Source organism: Chamaea fasciata, unplaced genomic scaffold (assembly GCF_029207755.1).
Source record: "Chamaea fasciata isolate MVZ Bird 193981 ecotype frontalis unplaced genomic scaffold, bChaFas1.0.hap1 SCAF_21, whole genome shotgun sequence".
Classification (NCBI taxonomy): domain Eukaryota; kingdom Metazoa; phylum Chordata; class Aves; order Passeriformes; family Sylviidae; genus Chamaea; species Chamaea fasciata.
In genome coordinates, this window is record NW_027094106.1 from 5,094,821 (window position 1) to 5,114,240 (window position 19,420).

General features: G+C 47.8%; 2 protein-coding genes across 2 annotated transcripts; one reads left to right on the top strand and one right to left on the bottom strand.

Annotated features, from left to right (window-relative positions):
• Positions 1 to 205: 205 nt before the first annotated feature.
• Positions 206 to 8,647, bottom strand: MDH2 (malate dehydrogenase 2). The gene is made up of 9 exons (XM_066201976.1): positions 8,510 to 8,647; positions 6,392 to 6,560; positions 5,546 to 5,629; positions 4,611 to 4,720; positions 3,961 to 4,086; positions 3,259 to 3,336; positions 2,026 to 2,125; positions 1,440 to 1,591; positions 206 to 508 (listed from the first exon to the last, which is right to left on the bottom strand). The coding sequence occupies exons 1-9, from the start codon at positions 8,567 to 8,569 to the stop codon at positions 377 to 379; spliced, it is 1,011 nt and encodes a 336-aa protein (XP_066058073.1). The 5' UTR covers positions 8,570 to 8,647; the 3' UTR covers positions 206 to 376.
• A 182-nt stretch (positions 8,648 to 8,829) lies between these two features.
• On the top strand, positions 8,830 to 18,902 carry STYXL1 (serine/threonine/tyrosine interacting like 1). Its single transcript, XM_066201724.1, is given in 9 exon segments — positions 8,830 to 8,932; positions 9,985 to 10,046; positions 10,519 to 10,651; positions 11,875 to 11,996; positions 11,998 to 12,069; positions 13,423 to 13,568; positions 14,610 to 14,704; positions 16,371 to 16,484; positions 18,563 to 18,902. Coding segments are annotated over 9 exon segments (975 nt in total). The 3' UTR covers positions 18,691 to 18,902.
• The last annotated feature ends 518 nt before the right edge of the window (positions 18,903 to 19,420 follow it).

The window sequence follows — 19,420 nt, forward strand, 5'->3', positions numbered from 1 at the left end:
CCCCTACACCCATCTTGATCTGGTCACACCTGGTTCCCAGTGGCTGTGCTGAACAAGGAGCTAAACCCAGGCAGCAGCAGAGCTGGGAGCAATCGGCTCACCCCCTTCCCAAGGCTATTTCACCCCCACTGAAACCTATCCCCTCTCAGAGACCTACAGCCTCTACCTCCCAAAGGACAAGCACACCAGGACAAACCCCACATGGTACACTGAAAAAATGAGGCCGTTTTATTGATGATTAGACTCTGCACTGGCAATAAGCATCAAACTAATACAGACAGACTTCAATCAAAGCATGAGCTTTGATTCAGAAGTCGTAAAGTGACATGATGCCTTAATAAATTAAGGAAGTTAATTCCTCCCCGTCATCAAGTCTTCACTTGAAGTTCTTTGCAAATTCCTCTCCTTTCTTAATAGAAGCCTTCAGCTCAGACATGGCTGCAGCAACCATCTTCTCTTCAAAGGGGGAGAGCTTGCCAAGGCCTAGGTTCTTCTCAACTCCTTTTTTCTGAGGGAAAGAGGATTTAAGGATTAACCATTCATTGAATGACCTAAAGAATAGCTTAACAGCTCTGACTAAGTATTATCCAGCTGAGACAGAGACCAGCCTGGCACCTGTGTCATCCCTAGTCTGCCAACCCTGTGCTTCCTGGAAAGCCTCAGAAGCCTCTTTACTATCTGTGACAACTTCTACAGCCCTCACAAACTTCTCATTCACCGTTCACACGTGTGGAACCAGAAGCCAAACCAGCAGCTCCTTCAAGAGGAGACTGACACCAACTGATTCTTCCTAACTCCACACCCACCATCTGGCAAGAGGATCTCTGGTCTATGTCCTTTGCTTGCCATCTCAAACTGCCTCAGAGTGGCACTCCCAGGTTTTAAAGATGTCTGCAATCCCTCTTAATATCCCTCTACTTCCTCTGCATCCCAGCAGCCACAACAGGGCTGCAGCACAGTGTTTTCCACCACTCCTCCAGGGTATGGGTGACAAAAGGAATACTTTCAGAGTTCAGCGGAGGTCCTGAAAGCAAGCTATTAATCCTAATCCATGCTGTAGCCCCCCATGTGCCTCAGTTTCTGAGGATTTGCTTGTAGCAGATCAAGCTACAAGGAGACAGGATTGCTGACTCTGATTAATCACATGAAAGCCCAGAGTAAACAGGCCTGACTTGAGGCAGGCATGACCTCTTAAGCCAAGTCTGAACCTTTGGTTACTCAGTGACCTGCAGTCTAAGAGCAGATAAAAGCAGCAGCATCCTTGTCAAGCTGAGCTATGTGCCAAAGTATTATATCCAAATATTACAGACTCTTAAAGGCATACTCAGCTGTTTACTCCAGCAATAGCAGGCATCCAGCTGAACTGAAACCACTGAGTAAAACCCACATGACACAGCCAGTAGCTGCTGTTTGTAAGGCTTGTGATGTAAAGCACATACCCCGAGCTGCAGAGGTGTGGAGAAGTATGGGACCTCTGTCACGTCCGACCGAACAAAGGCACATTCAACAACCCCCTGTTTCCCACTCATGGCATCCAGCAGGGAGAACACAAATCGAGCACCAGCATAGGCCATAGACAAGGTAGCAGATCCTGGAAGAGTTAAACCACTCTCAGAACAGATTCACGTTGAAATCTGACACCTACTATAGCATCAAAGGTTTCCATACCAGTGTGTTTACAAAACAAGAATAATGCAGTGTCATTGACTTCAAGCTCACAGCCAGTTAGATAAAGCAGCAGCTTTTGGCCAGCTACATGTATCTAATTGACCAGACTTATAAAAGAAACAGCTTAATTTGACAGAGAAGATTCTTTTAAAGCCAAGGGTGGTGTGGGATCAGTTAATATTTAGTCTTACATACTGAGCTGTTTCTAGTAGCATAGCCCAGGCAGCAGCTGACATAGCAGAGCAGTGAGATTGACAACCAGCAGTTCCTAACCTGTAAATGAGATTAAACTGCAGAGGACTGCAGCCCTACAAACAATCAACAAGAATTACTTTTAGGCTTTACTCAAGAACCCACCTGCTCCTGCTTTAGCTTGGACAACTTCAGTCCCAGCTTCTTGAATTCTTGCTGTAAGCTTCTCCAGCTGCTCCTGAGGAAACTCCACTTTTGGTGTGCACTGGATGGGAAAAAAGAAGTTACTACCAATACCAGAACCCCTCCAGATTCAGCATAAAGCACACAATACTTTTTGTACCACTGCAGTTGTTACCAACAGTTCTCAACCGGACAAAATGGGTTTTCCCAGCTCACAGCTTGTGTGACACTGACCAGCTGCAAAAGTCATCAGAGCTGAGGTTACTGCATGGCCTGGAACAGGAACTCAGCCATGCCTAGCTCCCTCAGAACAAAACACAGCTCCACAGCCAAACCAGGGCTTGCCATGGTTCCTCATTACTGTGTAGTCCTGTGCACTACAGACATCCTCCAGGCATAAGGAATTTCAGAAAGTCATCTTGCAAATATTTGGGTCACCGTGGCATTATGGAAGTTGAGCCTTATGAAAGATCCAGTATCCCAGCAGTATTTAGGAAATCACTGAACCTTCAGATACAGCTACACCAGCTTAAGCATAGCTTAAGTACAGTTGTGTCTGTCCCATTGGACTGTTTATCCAAAGCACCTCTCAAGCATTCAGCTGCTCCAAAGCCCTTTCTCTCATTCCCAAGAAAATCCTTCTGTAAAGGATACTTTATTCCCCACTTAGAGCACAGCTTTTCCCCCTTGGTTATAGATTGCTCCTTGGCCACATCCCAGCATCTCCCCACGAGACTGCACCTGCTTTAGAACAGCATTTCAGCCTGGCTGAAGGGCCAGATTACCAGTCATGGCAGGGACAGGCCTCCCTGCACAGCCTGAGCTGTGCCTTTCAGTGCTGGAGGTTTGTGTGGAGTTTCCAGTCCATCAGAGCCAAATCAATTCAATTTTTCTCCTGAAGCCAGGTATTCCTGTCATGAGATACCTGTCACAAACAGTGCCAGGACACCTGAACACTCACACTACCCCTCAGTTCTCATCCTAAAGTCCTTTAGAGGAAAGCTGGAACTGTTGACACTACCCAGAGGGGTTCAGATTTAGAGTGCTGCCTTCCACCTCATCCCGCACCCCATCCCAGAAGGAAAGCAGCCATGAGAGAAGGGAAGACTCTCTGTGCTCTATCCTAGCATGCTACCTGCCATCACAAAGGCACTTTATATCAACCCTAACATGCTGACGAGTGTGCTGCCACACACAGCTGTCACCCTGACTCACCTGAGAGATCAGAGGGATGATGGTCTTCCCAGCGTGGCCACCAATAACCGGAACAGTTACTCGAGCTGGATCCAAGCCCTAAAGGAAACATGAAACTTTCCAGCTTCTGAAGAACACGGGCAAGAAGAACAAGAGAAAGCGCCACACTTCACTCTGCCCTGGATATCAGGACACACAGGGCAGGAGTTCCAGAGGACAAAGCCACATCTACAGAGCAGAACTCTGGGTTACTCCGATCACTCCATACAGTTACAGGATATTACTACTACAGGACTGGATAAAGAGCAGCACAACATAAACACCACCAGAGCTACTAAGAGCAGTAAGGTGTTACAGCTCCTGATACTTTGTAGAGTATCCTGTGACACACAGCAGAGTTTGACTTGCAAACACACACAAGTCAACCCTCTCCTCTGGTTGCATGGCAGGGTTGGGAATGCCAAGGGAATTAAGGCCAACATGTAGCTCACTTGCAGGGCACAGCTATGAAAAGGAAAGGTCAAAGTCTCTTGAACCACATTTTGCAAGAAACCTTATCTTCAGGCTCCTCTAAAAAAAGGAGACAGGGAATCATTGCCTTTGCCTCAAGCGGCACAGAAATCCGAGCTCCTTTGGCTCTCTGCAGTGATTTTGGAAGCACTTTATAGAGCTGAAGACCAGAGCAGGCAGTATCCCTCCCCCTGCACGTTAACCATGACCTGCCTTTAGTTCAGCCACAAAAGTATTCGCTCTGACGATGTCCAGTGTCGTAACACCAAAGATTTTGTTGGGATTATACACACCGTACTTCTTGAAGACTTCTGAAGTTATTGGGATGGTTGAATTTACCTACAAGCAAGAATAGGCAAGCACTGATTAAAAGCAGTTTAATAACAAAGCCAATGCATGAACTTAATAGGCCAATTAACAACCCGAACCATACTTCCAATTTGGAATCAACTGCAGCCAATTACTTTAATGCCTAAATTGAAGGGCAATTTACAGTCAGGCTGGAATAAAAATCATTAATTTTAAATAACCATTAAGACAATAAATTTGCTCATTCCCATTTCAAAGGCTCCTCCCTTAGTGAGTTAAGGCTTTTATCCCAGCAAATACACCAGCTTGCATTATAACCAGTCACACAGACTCGGAGATATTAAGCACTTTTACATCCACATTTTCTCTGAATTAAATATAGCCAAGAAAAATGGGTTAGTAGAACCAGGCTTTTCTGCAAAAACATTGCAGACTTTAAAGATACTGATCAAAATCAGTAGGAATTTGGACTACTCTAGTATTTGGTATACTCTAGTATCTGGACATTGGTGAGGTTTTTCCTCTACATTTCAAGGTCTCCAGGAAATACTTACTGGGTTAGAAATAATACAGATCATGGCTTCTGGACAGTTCTTTGCACAGGCAGATGTCAAAGTGGCAACAATGCTGGCATTGGTGTTGAACAGGTCATCACGGGTCATACCTAAAACACAGCCAGGGTAGGATGTTAAGTTGCCCACAGTTACCATCATGGGCAGGAAATCCAATCAAAATCCAATATTCTGCTCCGGACAGACACACATCAGCTTCTGGTTTCACAGATCAAGAACAAATTCTCCAGCTGCAGTAATGAACTGGCTCCACAGGCAACTTTTCTCACTACTAAAGACATCAGCCCAACTGCCCATTGTCAGAACCCACCTCACTGAGGCTGCCTGAAGTACACTGTGACCACACAACCCACACCAAGTGGTGCCCAGAGCAGCACAACTGCTCCCAAGATAAATTCTCCTCCCTCTTTTAAGTCACTTCCACAACTACAGTTTAAATGCCAACTGCTGCGTGCAAAATATTGCTGGTTGTGTGCATGCCACCCCTCATTTCTCTTGCAGCCACTACTTTAACCATGAAAAATGAAGGCTTAGGAAGAGCTAGGCATTAAAGTCTAGAATTCTGTCATGTTCCTAATGGGATACTGGAAAACAGAGTGGGAATGGAGCAGGTCAGAAGGATTCTAGGAAGGCTTGAGAGCATTTATTCAGAGATGCCTCAAGAAGTTCCCGAACAACTGATGCAAAACAAAATGCATTATTTCTCTTCTGCTGAGAAATGAAACAAAGAACCATGTTTTTATTCCTTGAGCTTTGCTCTGGGACAAGAAACACTAAAGGAGATTCAGGATCACTTGCCTGAAAAGTCTTTGCAGACAGAGCACTTACACCCCAACAGATACAGCTCTGTTTGAGCAGCACAACTGCAGAGATCCACTCCAAAGCAGCCCTGGGGATTTCCAACAGAGAGAACCTACCTGGTTTTCTCGGGACTCCTGCTGGAATAACAACAACATCACAGCCCTTCAGACATTCTGGCAACTGCTCAGGTCCCATGAAGCCTGAAATGGAAGATATTCAGGCATTATTTTTTTGACAGTTATTAAATAGATGACACTTTGAAGTATAAAATCATGTCCAGAGGCATCCAAGTCCTTTTTTTAAATCTAACCTTCAATTTAGACTTAATGCTGAAAAGCAAAGAAACACAATTATGGATGGATCCCATTTGATGTTTTAGCCTCGTTTCAAAACTTACAGAATGAGAGTGGTGAGAATCTCATATTCACCTGTTTTCCAAACTCCCAGTTCCTCCTGCTATGTGTATCTTACCCTACAAAAACCCTGGCACCAGAGTCAGGGCCCCCAAAGAACTGCAGACTGGCACATTCATGTAGCATGTCACCTTTTGGTGATCTCCAGATAAAAGACAGACTAGCAGATTAAGTTTTGATTTAGTCAGAATCTTTGAGAAAAGAAGCACATGGAATTCATGTGGACACTCAGGGAGTGTTAAACCTATTTCTAGTCAAACTTTTAAAACTCAACACTCTGAGACAATTTCACTGAACGTCTCCTGCCAGATGTCACAAATTCCCCTTCAACAGTGCAACCACAGCCCATTTTCATCTCCATACACATCAACCTAATCAGCTAAACCTTAATTAATCATTCGCTGCTTGAGGAAAAAAAAGCTCCTTAAACTGATACTGGGCTTCAGGATCAGTGGGTGAAGATTTCCCCTCACAAGCAATTTAGGGCATGCAGGGTCAGAGCCACCCCTCTGGGAGATCCCTCTGGAAGTCAGAGCATTCCCAGGGTACCTTTGACACTGGCTTTGGTCTCGATGTGGCTGAGGTCGGCTGCCACGCCCGGGGTGTGAGCGATGTCGTAGAGGCTCAGCTTGCTCACCAGGGGGCTGTTCTTCAGCAGCAGCGACAGGGGCTGCCCGATGCCCCCCGAGGCTCCCAGCACTGCCACCTTGGCATTGTTCTGTGCAAAACAGACAATAAACGCGTTGTGGAGCTGTTCTGGAAGCTACCCACCCCCCACCCGCCCCCCAGCAGTGACCTTGGGGGGATTTCACCACTCTTTCTTTGCTTTTAGTTGTGTTTCTCAATTTTTTACCAAGCACTATGCAAACTTGGTAGTGTAAGCCTACAGGAAATGACCCTCACGGCGGCCTCCCAGAGATCCTGCAGGTTTATTGGCAGGACGAGTTGGAGGAAATTGTTACCTGTGATCTGAAGCTCAAAAAGGGAAGCAAGGCTAAGGCAAAGGAACCCAAAGGATCACCCTTCTCTCTGTGGAAATGCCTAATACCTGCCACCCTGTGGGCCCAGGCCTGATTTAGGGCAAACCTGGTTTGCAGTTTTTCTAGTTTATGTTGCCACTATTAAAAAAATATGTCTTCCATTTGGCAAATCAATACATTGAATGGACTACAAGAAATGTAATAACCACTGCATATATGTGAAGAATATGTTTACACCTGATATAAATCCAACACAGCATCTGCAGATGCCTCAAGATTGAGGACTGAGAACACTGACTACAATTTCCACCTTTGATCACGTGGTTGAGAATCAAGTAAAATCAACTCTGCTAGGTTGCCCTGTGAACCAACTTTATCCTAACTCAGGTACTGGCTGGCATGGTGTGATTTCTCTCAAAAATCCCTGTTTGCAAAGTGTTGCTCCACAGGAGGAAAGCTCCTTCCAGGGGCCAGAGAAACCTCAAAGTGCAACACTGCCAAAGTGATGGAAAACTCCTGTGGAGATGTAACAAGCAATTACTGCTGAGAAAGCCATTCTTTATCACAATCTTACCAGATAAAAGCCATTAATAGCTCCACGTACTCATGAACAGGTTAATTACTGTGCTGTGACGGGAACTAATCTACCCAAGAACTGTATCAGGCTAACCTCAGCCCGGTTTTCTTGCTATTTTAACAAATATCACTTTGCATAAAACTCTATAAGGGGAAGCAAAGTCTGGCATGAGTCACTGCTGAGCCCCGTTTGTGACTGAGCTGACACCGCGGGGTCAAAACCTCGCTGTTAATAAATACAGTTCCCATGAAAAGACTCAGACAAGGCTCTCCTGTGCAGCACATCTTTACAGCTGCAATAATCACTCTTTTACATCCCACCGGGACTATTAACACTGGATAGAGGTTGGTCTCAGCAGTGGTTTGCAGCCGGCACAGTGGATTTCGGCACATGGAGGATTACTGCTAAACCCCAGCCACCAGCTTTAGTCCTTAACACCTCCGGAACGCAGGGGCATTTTTGCACTGGAGGGAGGAAGCAGCAAACCCACCGCCCTCCGCACACCATCGGAGAGAGGGAGTTCATAGAGAGATTATCACACTGGCATCCCGGCTGGAGCTGCTGGGCTGAGAGCCGCAGGGCCACGGTGCAGTCACCGGGCACAGCCCGGCACACCGAGAGCCCCCGAGCCCTCTCCCCTGCCCGAGGCACCGCCACACGCTCCCAAACCCTCTCCGAGCAGTTCTAGGCTACACCCGAGCCCTGCAGCCCCACACTGAGGCCCCGGGCTCCTTCCCGGCCCCGCAGCCCCTCAGCGAGGGTATGGGGCCCTCCCCGGACTCACCGGAGCCCCGCAGTCCCCCACCGAGGAGACTCAGGGCTCCACAGCCGGGGAGGACCGGGGCTGCCCCTCATCGAGGGCCTGCGTTCCACCCGAGCCCCGCAGGAGGAACTATGTCCAACCGCGGCCCTGCAGGCCCAGAATGGAGAACAGCCAGCCCTGCATCCCCGCCCTGCATCCCCGCCCGGCACCCTTTCACCGGGCACCGCCTGTGCTCCACACCGAGCAGCACCCGGGGCTGCTCCCCGCCTTCCCCTCCCGAGCTCCGCGGCAGCCCCCAGAGGCGAGGAGGCCGCGCGGGGGCCGGTGGCGGCGTGCGGGTGGCGTACCTGTGCGGAGGTGGCGATGCCGCGGCGCAGGGCGGCGGCGGCGCTGAGGCGGGACAGCATGGCGGGCACGGCGAGCACGGCGGGGCGCGGGCGGCGGCGGCACCGGTGACTCCAACGACCTCCAGGGCCTGCGCTGCGCCTGCGCGGCCCCGCCCGCCGCTCTCGCGAGACTGCCGCCCGCGGCGGGAAGGGCAGGGGGAAAGTCTCGCGAGATCCCGCCTGAGGTAACCTTGGAGACCGGCGGGCGTCGCTGCCGACGGCCGGGCGGGGAGGGGCGTGCGCGGTGTCGCGATAGTCGGCGACAGCCGGACGGATGGGGAATGGCGGGGGTGATGTTCTGTGAGCCCCGACAGCTCTACAACATCATCAACCAGTACCGGTGGAGATCGCGGCTGACGGAGCCCAACTACTTGTGCCTGCTGGGTGAGGCCGCGGCACAGGCCTGTCCCTGCCTGCCCCTGTCCCTGCTTTGCCTTGTCCCTGCCTGTCCCTGTCCCTGTCCCTGCCCCTGCCTGCTTCTCCTGCCCCTGCCTGTCCCTGCCTGCCCCTGTCCCTGCCTTGCCTTGTCCCTGCCTGTCCCTGTCCCTGTCCCTGCCTGCTTCTCCTGCCCCTGCCTGCCCCAGTTCCTGCTCTTGCCCCTGTCCCTGCCTGCAGCCAGGCACTGTGCTCAGCCCGGGCAGATATCCTGAGCCAGCGGGGCTCGTGAGGAAAAGCACACACATCACTTCTTGTCATTTCTGGGCCCGGGCACTCGGGACCTTCCTCCCATTTCAGGTGCCATGACCTGGTGCTGCTTTGGTTTTCCTCATGCTCAGCTCTCCCTGCTCTCATCAGTCCCATGGATACACACTCTCCCCTGCTGCTCCCAGAGGTTTTAGAACTGAACTAGATTTCTCTAACATTACACAAAGATTCCTGATAACCACTTCCATTTTGCATAGTGCCAATACCCTCAGAAGTGTGCCTGATACTGCAATTAAATATTTTGGTGAGGGAGTTAGCCACTTTGGGAGTGGGGCTGGGGTCTTTCCAGTGCCCCTCTCCCCAGCTCTGGAGCAGCAGAGGCAGAGGCAGCCCCTCAGGGCAGAGCACAGGATTGATGCTGGGAATGCTACAGGAGCACACTTGGGTCAGGGCTAGCACTGCTGGTTATCACTTGGTGTTACACACAGACTCACATCAACCCTGGAGTTTGCTATACCCACACCAGAAGGCCTCTGTTTCTAAAAAAAACCCAACAAATCACAGAATCATCAGGGTTGGAAAAGACCTTCAAATTCATCCAGTCCAAGAGCTGACCCTGCAACATTATAACCCCGCTAAACCACATCCCCAACTGCCACATCTCCAAATCTCTTTCTCTGAGTGATGCCAGTGCCTGAATTCCCACTGACAAATTACAAAGAGGATTCCACCTTTAAAAGCCAATTGCTCTGTCTTGGTTGTTTTGTTTGTTTGTTTTTTTTTTCTTTCAGATGCCCGTTCTCAGCTTGAATTCAACGAGAGCCACATTATAACAGCCCAAAGGATTGAACTGGTGAGGGGATTGCTGTTTGTGCGAACCGTCCCTGGATTTAGCAATTAGCAGGAAGCCAAAACCGGTTTGAAAGCCACGGGGAAATGTCCCGGCCCCTTGCCCTGCCTCGGCCGTGCCCCGCGGCTGCCACTGGGGGGATGTATTCTGTCACCAAGCAGAGGTGGCTCCAGCAGCCCGGAGGATTGGCACACAGGAGCCGAGTATCAGGAAAAACATTGCACAAGAACTCACGCAGTGCAGCCTTGCCTCACAAGGACAGCGCTGGCATCTGCGCCGCTGCTGCTGGTGGAGCAATCGGCGTGATTTGCATCACTCCTGACTCCTAACCGGGGCTGTCAGTGTCGTGTCCACCCACACGTACAAACACAACGCGTAGCTAGAGAGTTGTAACTCACGAGGTGTCAGGAGCGTTGGTGCCCCCAGAGGAGTGTGGAGCCGTGCTCCTGGTGGAATTGCTCTGTGATTTTGGCAGAGTCCTGAGGGGGAGTACCTGATCCCGAACACCGAGGCCCTGGGCTATGTCAGGTTCTGTGTGGTGTATGACCTCGACACTGGCTTTTTGGGCTGCACTGACTGTCAGGAGGAGGAGGAGGAGACAGAAACAGGTACGTGTGACACATGTCAGTCCAGGCCTCACCGCTGGACAGAGATTCTTCCCATTCCTCATTTAATTTTGTGAGCTTATTGGAAGAAAAGTAAATGTTCCCAGTTTTATGTGAAAAACTGTGCCCTGCCTCTGTTTTTTCACTGTGTTGTGTATGTTCTTGGGCTTCAAAAATCCAGGTTTTATTTCAAAGCCTCCTGGCAGCCCTGGTTTCCCACCTGTGGATGATCCTCTGAAGCTCCTTGTTGCATGTGAGGAATGGGTTCTTTTATTTGCCCCATCTCACTGAGGTTTGGCTTGTCCAATGATTGCCTTTCAGGGAGCAGTTCTTCTGAAGAGACTGAAAGCAGCAGCTTAGGTTCCACACATTCCCATAGCGAGTACTTCCTTCTTTGAGGGTCACAAAAGGCTTTCACTTGATGATATTTAAAAATATTTACCTTTAATGGGGGCGGTGATTTGATGGAGTTCACCAAGAAATGTGAATGGCATTTTCCATGGCATTGTTCAGTCTTCCCTTGAACCATGGAAGTGTTTGGCTTTCACACATCCTTTGGCAAGGAGTTCTGCTGTGAGCAGAACCACTTCTGTTCGTTTGAGCTTTACAAAGGCTACAGGAGTTCTAGCAAAGATTTGCATCACTTTTTAAAGAAAAAAACAAGTGGGGGTGTAAGGGGAATGAATAAAGCAAGCAGGTTCCTAAATGCTCAGTGGTGAGGCAGTAAAGGGAAGGTGTAAAGAATCAGAACTGGGTTTCTATTGTGCTGATCTATTTCTAAAGCCGACATAGCTGGAGGGAAGCAGGATGGATTTCTTGGGAGGAGGAGCAGCCATCTCACATAATCTACTTCATTGAGGGAATGTTTAAAACATTTGTGAAAAATTTATTTAAGACACTTCCTTTTTTTTTCTCTGTTTGCCTAAAGCAAACTAAAGAAAAGGGCCTCCATAAAACCAAGATTATTAAATTTAAATTAATAATATTTCCCCATTATGGGAACTTATTACAAGCATTTCCCAAAGAAAAACGAGGAGAGGAGAAGAAATCTAGAACTAGAAAAGAAACTGGGAGAGGAATAAAAGATCAGGATGAGAGGGGAAAAGCAGCACCCCCTGTAACTGACCTGCAGCAACAAGTAAAGAATAAGTCGAGCTTTTAACAAAGTTTTCTCCAGAGCATCAGATGGAATGGAAAGGGATTTGCTTAGGATGTCAGGGAGGCAGATGGAGACACTGAACCTGCCCAGGCAAACAGCTCTTTGGTCTCTTTAGGTGCTGGGGAAGGAGATGCCCTCCTCCACACCAGAAACTTGGAGCAGTTCACCCGCCACCCTGTGCTCCTCCTGAAAGGGAGGGTACAGGCGTTTTTCAGCTTGTTACCATTTCCTGAAGAGCCAGAAGACACTGTGGATGCCTCAGGTGAGATGAGACTGATTTCCAAGCAGAAAACATTCATATTCAACTGATGATGGCTGGTGAATTCAGGTTAGATGGTGTTGCAAATGTGGTATCACAGTAATTTCAGACAGAGGAATTAAATGTAGTCTGAGTTACTGTGCTTGCTCTGAGTCTCACCACTGATTCTTTTACAGCCACACTTTTCCCTCTTCTATTGCGTGAAAGGAAGTTCATGGAAACAAGCTGGGAATGTTCCCCTGATAACCCCGAAACTGGCCTCTGGAGAGTACAGATAACTGAACAAACAGTAGCAAATGATGACAAGAAGCAGGCTGCTCTCTCACACGTGGCTATCTGGCATAGTACACAGCAAATGTTTTCAAACAGACGTACAGTTCCTACCAAGCACTGTGATCCACGTCTTCTCATTGGGAAAGGTCACAAAGCAAGTGCTAGTGCCTTGTTTCCATAGGCCCAGGAAGAAAACAGCCATCCACTCAAACACTGGTGTCCTGATTGCTTGGTTTCACCTATAAACATCAATCTATTAAGTTTATGAGAAACAATTATCCTTTATTGCACATTTAGGACAGGCAGGACAGGTTAAGAAGGTGCTGGACAACAGAGCATTTAATTCCAAGGTGTATTTTGTTGCCATTGTTCCCTTCTGGTTCCCAGGAAATAGCCCATGACACGGTGCTAACCTGTGGATGCTACAGCACAGGAGAGAAAATCGATTCACTTTGTGCTGCTCTGTGAAGGGCAATTCACTGCTGAGCTTCCCCCTCAGACTCAGCTGGACACAGACACCTCCTTGCCTCTCAATTTAAGCTTTAAATTGTTAGACTGCTCCTTTGTGCTCCTGGAGCAGGATCCAGGTATCCACGTACCCTTCAGGGATGCCGAGGCACTGTTGGCTGCTGGTGTGTTTTCCTCCTCAGCCTCCACACTGCCGACACCGGATGCAGCTGCAGATTTGTGCTGTGCCGCTCCAGGGCACCTGCATCTCTGCAGGTGGCAGATGATTTCATTTAGCCCTGCAAACAGTAACCAGGGAGAACATCAAACGAGTCTGTCATCCTGCAGCCCCTCCAGACAATGGAAAGAATATATTCCACCTCCTGTTTAGTTGGGATTTGCTTCAAGTTAAAGCCACAGCAACAGTGAGGCTGTTAATTATTCTCAGTAAAACTAGCAAAGACTTCAATATACAACAAATCCAGGTGATTGAATGAATCATTACACTAAAATACGTCATGGGCTGCTGACTAAGTGCCTGTTCAACTCTTCACATTAATTCTGTTTTAAGAACTTAGTGAGCTAATTGGGAGCAAAGACACTCTCTTACCTGAGCCTGTGGTTTCTTTCTGGCAGGAGCTAGACACCTTCCAACCATACCCCATAGAAATACTGCCTGCAAAGCTATATATGGGCAATTTCAAGCAGGCCAGTGACAAACAAATTCAGAAAGATCTGAAGATCAAAGCACTGGTCAACGTCTCTGAACGGCCTGTAACACTGTAAGTTAAACTGTTCAAGGCTTACCCTCGCCAGTGTCTGTGATGTGGAAAAATTAGGTGACACAGAGTTTATTGGCAGAGGAGTCCGTGCTTGTGGCCTTCCAAGGAAACCTCTGTGCAGATTCCAATGCCATTTCATGCTCAGTTTTCTAATTTCTGCTCTAGAGATAGCACAACAGCAACACAGTCCTGCAGCCCTTGACCATGCCACAGGTGAATTGGGTAAGAGGAGGACTGGGAAACCCTTGGTGTGTCAAGTCTATCACATACCACTACTCTTCAGGAAAAACCTGTATCTCTAAATAGCTTTCAGAGCAAAATCTTACCAACACATCAGTGTAAAAGCTAAATCACCAATATGTCACATTTTTGATCTTCCTTCCTTACCTACTCTGTCCATGACCAGTCTGCTCAGTCTGCAGGCCTTGCTGGAAATGCAGTTTCACACAGGAAAAACCCAGTGGCATTTCTCAAGGTGGTGACCCAAACAAAGTAACAAATCTAGTTACCCACTCCAGGACATGTGCACCAGCAGACATTTCTCATGCCTTTGGCTCCAGAAGAATGTCTCTGCACTCTGGGTAATATTCCCGTGCCCTCTGCATGATGTGCTTCCACATTTTGGAAATTCCTCACCAATTTTTTGCCCCCTGAGTTCTCTGAATCTGTGGAAGGAGGAGATGTTTCCATAGAAAACCACATGAAGTGAACTGGGGGGCTCCACAAAACAGCCAACACACACTCTGTGAAAGCACACCTGCTTTCAGCTCATCTGTTTTCATTTATCTCTCTGTAGGTTATCTGTCTGTAGGTTAAGGCATCATTGCTGATACCACTGAAATGGAAAATCAGTGATTAAACTGGTTCTGTGTTACAAACATCTCTGTGCCTCACCATAACAAATCCCTTATCATGTTAATGATGACGATGATGAAAACCTCACATGTGCAACAGCAAACAAAATGATCACCTTGCCTCCAACAAACACATCTTGTCAAGGCTGCTTCTCTGCTCCATGTCCTCTGTGTGCTCTTTTTCCAGGTTTTCAGGAAAAGGTAAATCCCTCCATATATCTGTTCCAGATTCACTCGAAGCAGATTTTTTTTCTTCCTTCCCCACCATTTCTCATTTCATAGGTGAGTGGATCCTGATCTGGAATTCCTCAGCCCTTGCTCACTGTAGGACATTAGATGGGAGTGACAGGAAGCCCAGACAGGAGGGTAAGCAAGCCCACACCCTGATGGATACCAGAGCTGCCTCACTAACCAGCCTGATGGACAGAGAAGAGATTTTACAGGACATCTGACTCGAATGTCCCTGCTCACTTTAAAGGATACCTCACTCTGATAACAGGGAGCTTTCCACCCAATCTGAAAAGGCTCTGCAGCAGGGTATCTACCAGGGCTTCATAGGATTCCCTCTTACTCCTTTGCAACAACACTTTGTCTCTCACCAGCCCAAACCTTCAGCCACCAGAGCTTTATTTGAGTCAGTGTGACAGACATTAGAGAACTCAGCACGAGGCATTGATAATCTGTGATTTGCAGTGCAGACCCACTGTAGGGCCCAGGAAAACTTTCAGGTTGGACAGCATGAACCTGCCTTTAGCTGATTACATCAGATGGGGCAAGAAAAAACACACTCTGCAGCTCAGTTCCTGCAGCTCCATCCTGATGCTGTCCAACCATGTTGATATCTTTTATTGTGCTTATCAAATAACAGCTGCCACAGAGCAAGCCCCCGCTGAGCTGTGCTGGACAGAGCCAGCAACAAAAGACCACCCTGTCCCCACAGACCTTAATCCAAGTACATTATCATACATGACAACTTCACACAAAGAAACAACATTTGAAGATGTAATTTTGTATCCTGAACTGAATTTCATTATTTGGTGCACCTGAATGCTGACATTCACTTACTTGCCTTTCATTGTGCCTCATGCACATCCCAGTAGTATTTCAGAAGTTTCCTTCTGACATCATACATGGTTTGTGGCTGTTTCCAAACCAGACTACAAGAGTCTATTAGCTGCACTTGTGGAAGTGTTCCACTGTTTATCTGATAGTGGAACTGTTTACTTGGCAGTGGAGAGCAGATTACTCAAACCAGAACACGAGACTAAAGCTCTCCACATACTCCAAGAGGACTGTGCATGTCCTCATGCCAGGTGTATGTTGGAGTGAGGCCAGTTCTACCCAGATCTTAGGACAGAACTAGTATCTCACAATAGAAATGAGTTTTAAAATGCTGGCTTAATGCTTACGGGGGAAAAAAGAACAAACAAAACATCTTGACAGCACTAAAAGAAAAGGCTTTGCTCTGTGAATTCTGAAGTTCAGTTGTTAATATTTTAAAAACATTATTCCATCTAGAGAGGGAGAGAAAGAATTAAAAGGTTATTAATTAAATATGCAACCTTCCAGGCAAAATAAAATTTCAATACCTTTAGAGCTGTTTGGGGAGAGTTTGTGATGCTGACCACAGCTGGTAGGTCATGAAAGACCATTTCTCCTCAGATCCCTGATGTGAAGGTGACACTGATGTGTAATGAAGCATTGGCTGGTTGTTGTCATTGGTGCTGCACTTCAAGGCCATGTTTTAACAGTGGATTTTTAAGAAAGGAAAATGCTAACAGAAATGGGAGCTGGCAGTGCCCATCTGCTGCTGTCAGGGCTCCTGAGGGCTCCTGTCTCTCAGGCTGCAGCCCCCCTGTGTCAGCTGTCACCGAGTTAGTGCTTGACTCTGCCATGGGAAGCTCCATTTCCCAGCTCACTAATTTGTGATTGGCATTTCTTGCCTCAGATGCTCAGCTGGACGTGGGAGCAGTGCTGGTGTTCTCCAGCCTGGGGGTCAGCCGGAGCAGCACAGCCACCGTGGCCTATCTGATGCACTCCTGCCGCTTTTCCCTGCAGGTATGTCACTGTCACAGTCCCCACAGAAACCTCCTCTGCTCTCCATTGCTCTTTCTGAAGCCCCATCACTGTAGTAATAAGGCATTCTCTGTGATTTCATGAACAATTTCCACCTGATAATGAAACTGATTGTATGATTTGAGATTGCATCTTCTTTAGGCCATTAAGGAGGTGGCTTAGGTGTGATTTTGGATCTGTGAGTCCTTACTCTAGAACGTGGGATATTTTTGTTTCCCCTGCTTAACTAAAGGGCTAGGAAAGCAAAGCTGTGGATACAGAACATGACATTTCTCTCCTGGATTTGAGGAAAAGAGTGGAAGCTGCTGCAGTTAATCCTATCTCTTAATTTCATGGCCTTAGAGAAGTTCAGAACCCAGTGTTTGCAGGGCTCTCATTTACCACTGACTTCAGCACTGACTTCTTCCAAAATCCTTTTTTTTTTATTCCTCCAGAAGCAATCCCCTCCCACAGACACTCCTGTATAGAAATCTGGAATGGGATAATACTTGCCCAGGAGGAATGTACAGGTCAGATGGCCAGTACAGGCTGTTCCATAGCTCTGAATAATGAAAGAAATTAATAAAGGATGGCAGGGAATGGCCTGGCTGTGCAAGAACCTGGTGGACTCTCCCCTGGTGCCAGGCCTTTCTCCCTTTGCATACAACACACAGGCATCATCTCCCGGTGCCTCCTAACATGGAGCAGGAGAGTTCCCATGGCAACTGACCAGCCTCTCCTTAAAAACCTCTCCCTTGTTTGGAAAGTTCAGGAGCTTGAAGGGATTGATCCAAACTTCACTAAAGCTGGGTCTGTGTCTGATAAGGTGATTGATTTTGTGCAAACATGTCCAACGTAAGAGGAAAGCTCTTTCCATGGCTGTGTGCCAGTGGGTAATTAGAGGCTGAGGGTGCCAGCAGGGCTCAGGGTTCAGTCCCTGCACTAACAGGGCTGTGATTGCTCCTGCAGGCTGATAACAGCCACTCACTCACCGAATCACAGAATGTGTTTCCAATGGCAATGCAAAAGTCAAAGGCTGAGCCATGCCATTCCTCTCAGTTGGCATCAACAGGTTGGTCTCAGCATTTTACTAAATGCCAAAAAAAAAAAAAAAGAAAAGAGAAAATATTGACAGAGCGGTGCTTGCCCACTGTTGGCTGGGCAAAGCTTTCCTGAGGGATTACCCTGGCAGACAAGTTTGTTTCTTGCAGACAAAAGCAGTGCAACAGATTTCTGTGTGATCCTCCAGGCAAAGATCTTTGGAAGCTTCCAAAAGGCAAAAGCAAGGCAGAACTGGGATGTGCAGCCCCTGATTCTATTAGTGAGCAATATGGGAGTAGATTTATTGAGTCCAGGGGAACCAGAGACACCCACACTGTGGACCCAGAGGAGTAAATATTGGAATATCAGAGCCTGCAGAATCAGCAAGATTAGAAAAACAAACCAATGGAACACTATCTGCTGACCTTTGGTCTCATTTCACTTAAGCAACCCTCCAAGTGCAAGGGGCAAGCTCCTTTATGAGCAGGAAGATGAGCACTGACAGGAAAACCCAGGGATGGAGCTGGAGTAATGCTGGTGGATCTGCCCTCTGTGTGTCAGAGTTTCTAGGTGATTACTTGGAGTTAACAATTAATTAAGACAGCTGTAATTAATACAGTGGGATAACTGCGAGGTCGTAACTGCTCTGCCACATCAGGTCACACCAATCCAAAAATGTGATAACCTTCATTGCTTTATAACCTTTGTAGCTGATACTTCACTGCTTTGCTTATCATCTGTGGAAGGAACAGCACTTTAGGATTGCATTGCTCCATCAGAGTAGAATAACACTAAACAGTGAAAGCAGCCTGAGCTGTCCTCGTGTCCAGGACAGCAGAGCATGAAGGGAACAGGTTTCTCACATCAGGATCCAGCCTGTCCCCACTTTGGTACCAAACTCTTCTCCACAGGTCTTTGCTGTCCAGCACGGGGAGCAAATACAAAGCTCTGTTAACTGAAGTGTAGCTGCTTTGTGAAAATGCCCAAGAGTCACTTTCTGTTCAATTCCTAACACTTCTTTACTTTCCTTTTGTTTACGGAGAGCTTGGAAATACCTTCTGAATTGCAAAATGAACATGAGACCAAACCGGGGCTTTGTGGAACAGCTCTCAGCCTGGGAGACCCAAATCTATGGGTGGCCAATCACAGACATCTCTGAATCAAAATACTGACACAGAACATCCCACGGGGAAGGCCACTTCCCTTCCCCCTTCTGGGGAGAAAGTTACTTGAATACTGTGTGAAAAAAAGACTGGGATGTAATGGAAAAGCTTTCCTCTTTAGCTTCATGTCATTTTGGGTCGATTTGGAGCCTCCTGGAGAACTCACCCGTGCTGGAGGAGGTGGCAGTTTGGGGAATGCAAGTCCTGCAGGATGTGACCCATTAGACACAGCTCGACTCTTTTGTAAACAAAGGGGATTATAACCACAGCCGTGGGGCAGTCAGGAGGGTTATCTCTGTAAACGTCCATGGTATCCATGGTATGGAATAGTGAATTCAGAGTCTGACAGTGCCCACTTCCAGCCCGCAGAAGTGACAACAGAATTTCCCCGTTTCAGAAGTTCCTGTGCCCTGTGAGTGCCCTCTCAGCTACCACGGCCTCTCACAGACTCGCTGGCTGGATTGTTGACAAGTCCACCCTTCCCATTTGCTGCCTTCTAATCCTACAACCAAACCTCTTGAGCATAGCTGGTAATTTTAAAGCCTCGGTGCTGTCACATGAAACCTAAACTCAGCACCCTCCTCTCTCTTACGCCACTCCGAATTCTCTTCCTTGACATCACAAAATAAAACATGACAGAAAACACTCCCTGGCTTTGCAGCACTCCGTGTTTGGCATTCAGCGCCGGGTTTGGGTTTCTCATTCTGACACCACAGGGCCGGGAACGCGCCCCGAGCTG

Coding starts and splice junctions, on each gene's coding strand:
- MDH2 (XM_066201976.1), bottom strand. CDS start 8,569: ATGCTGTCCCGCCTCAGCGCCGCCGCCGCCCTGCGCCGCGGCATCGCC. Junction 4,721..5,545: donor AGGAGTCCCGAGAAAACCAG/GTAGGTTCTCTC, acceptor GCTGTGTTTTAG/GTATGACCCGTGATGACCTG. Junction 3,337..3,960: donor CTTTTGTGGCTGAACTAAAG/GCAGGTCATGGT, acceptor TGTTTCCTTTAG/GGCTTGGATCCAGCTCGAGT.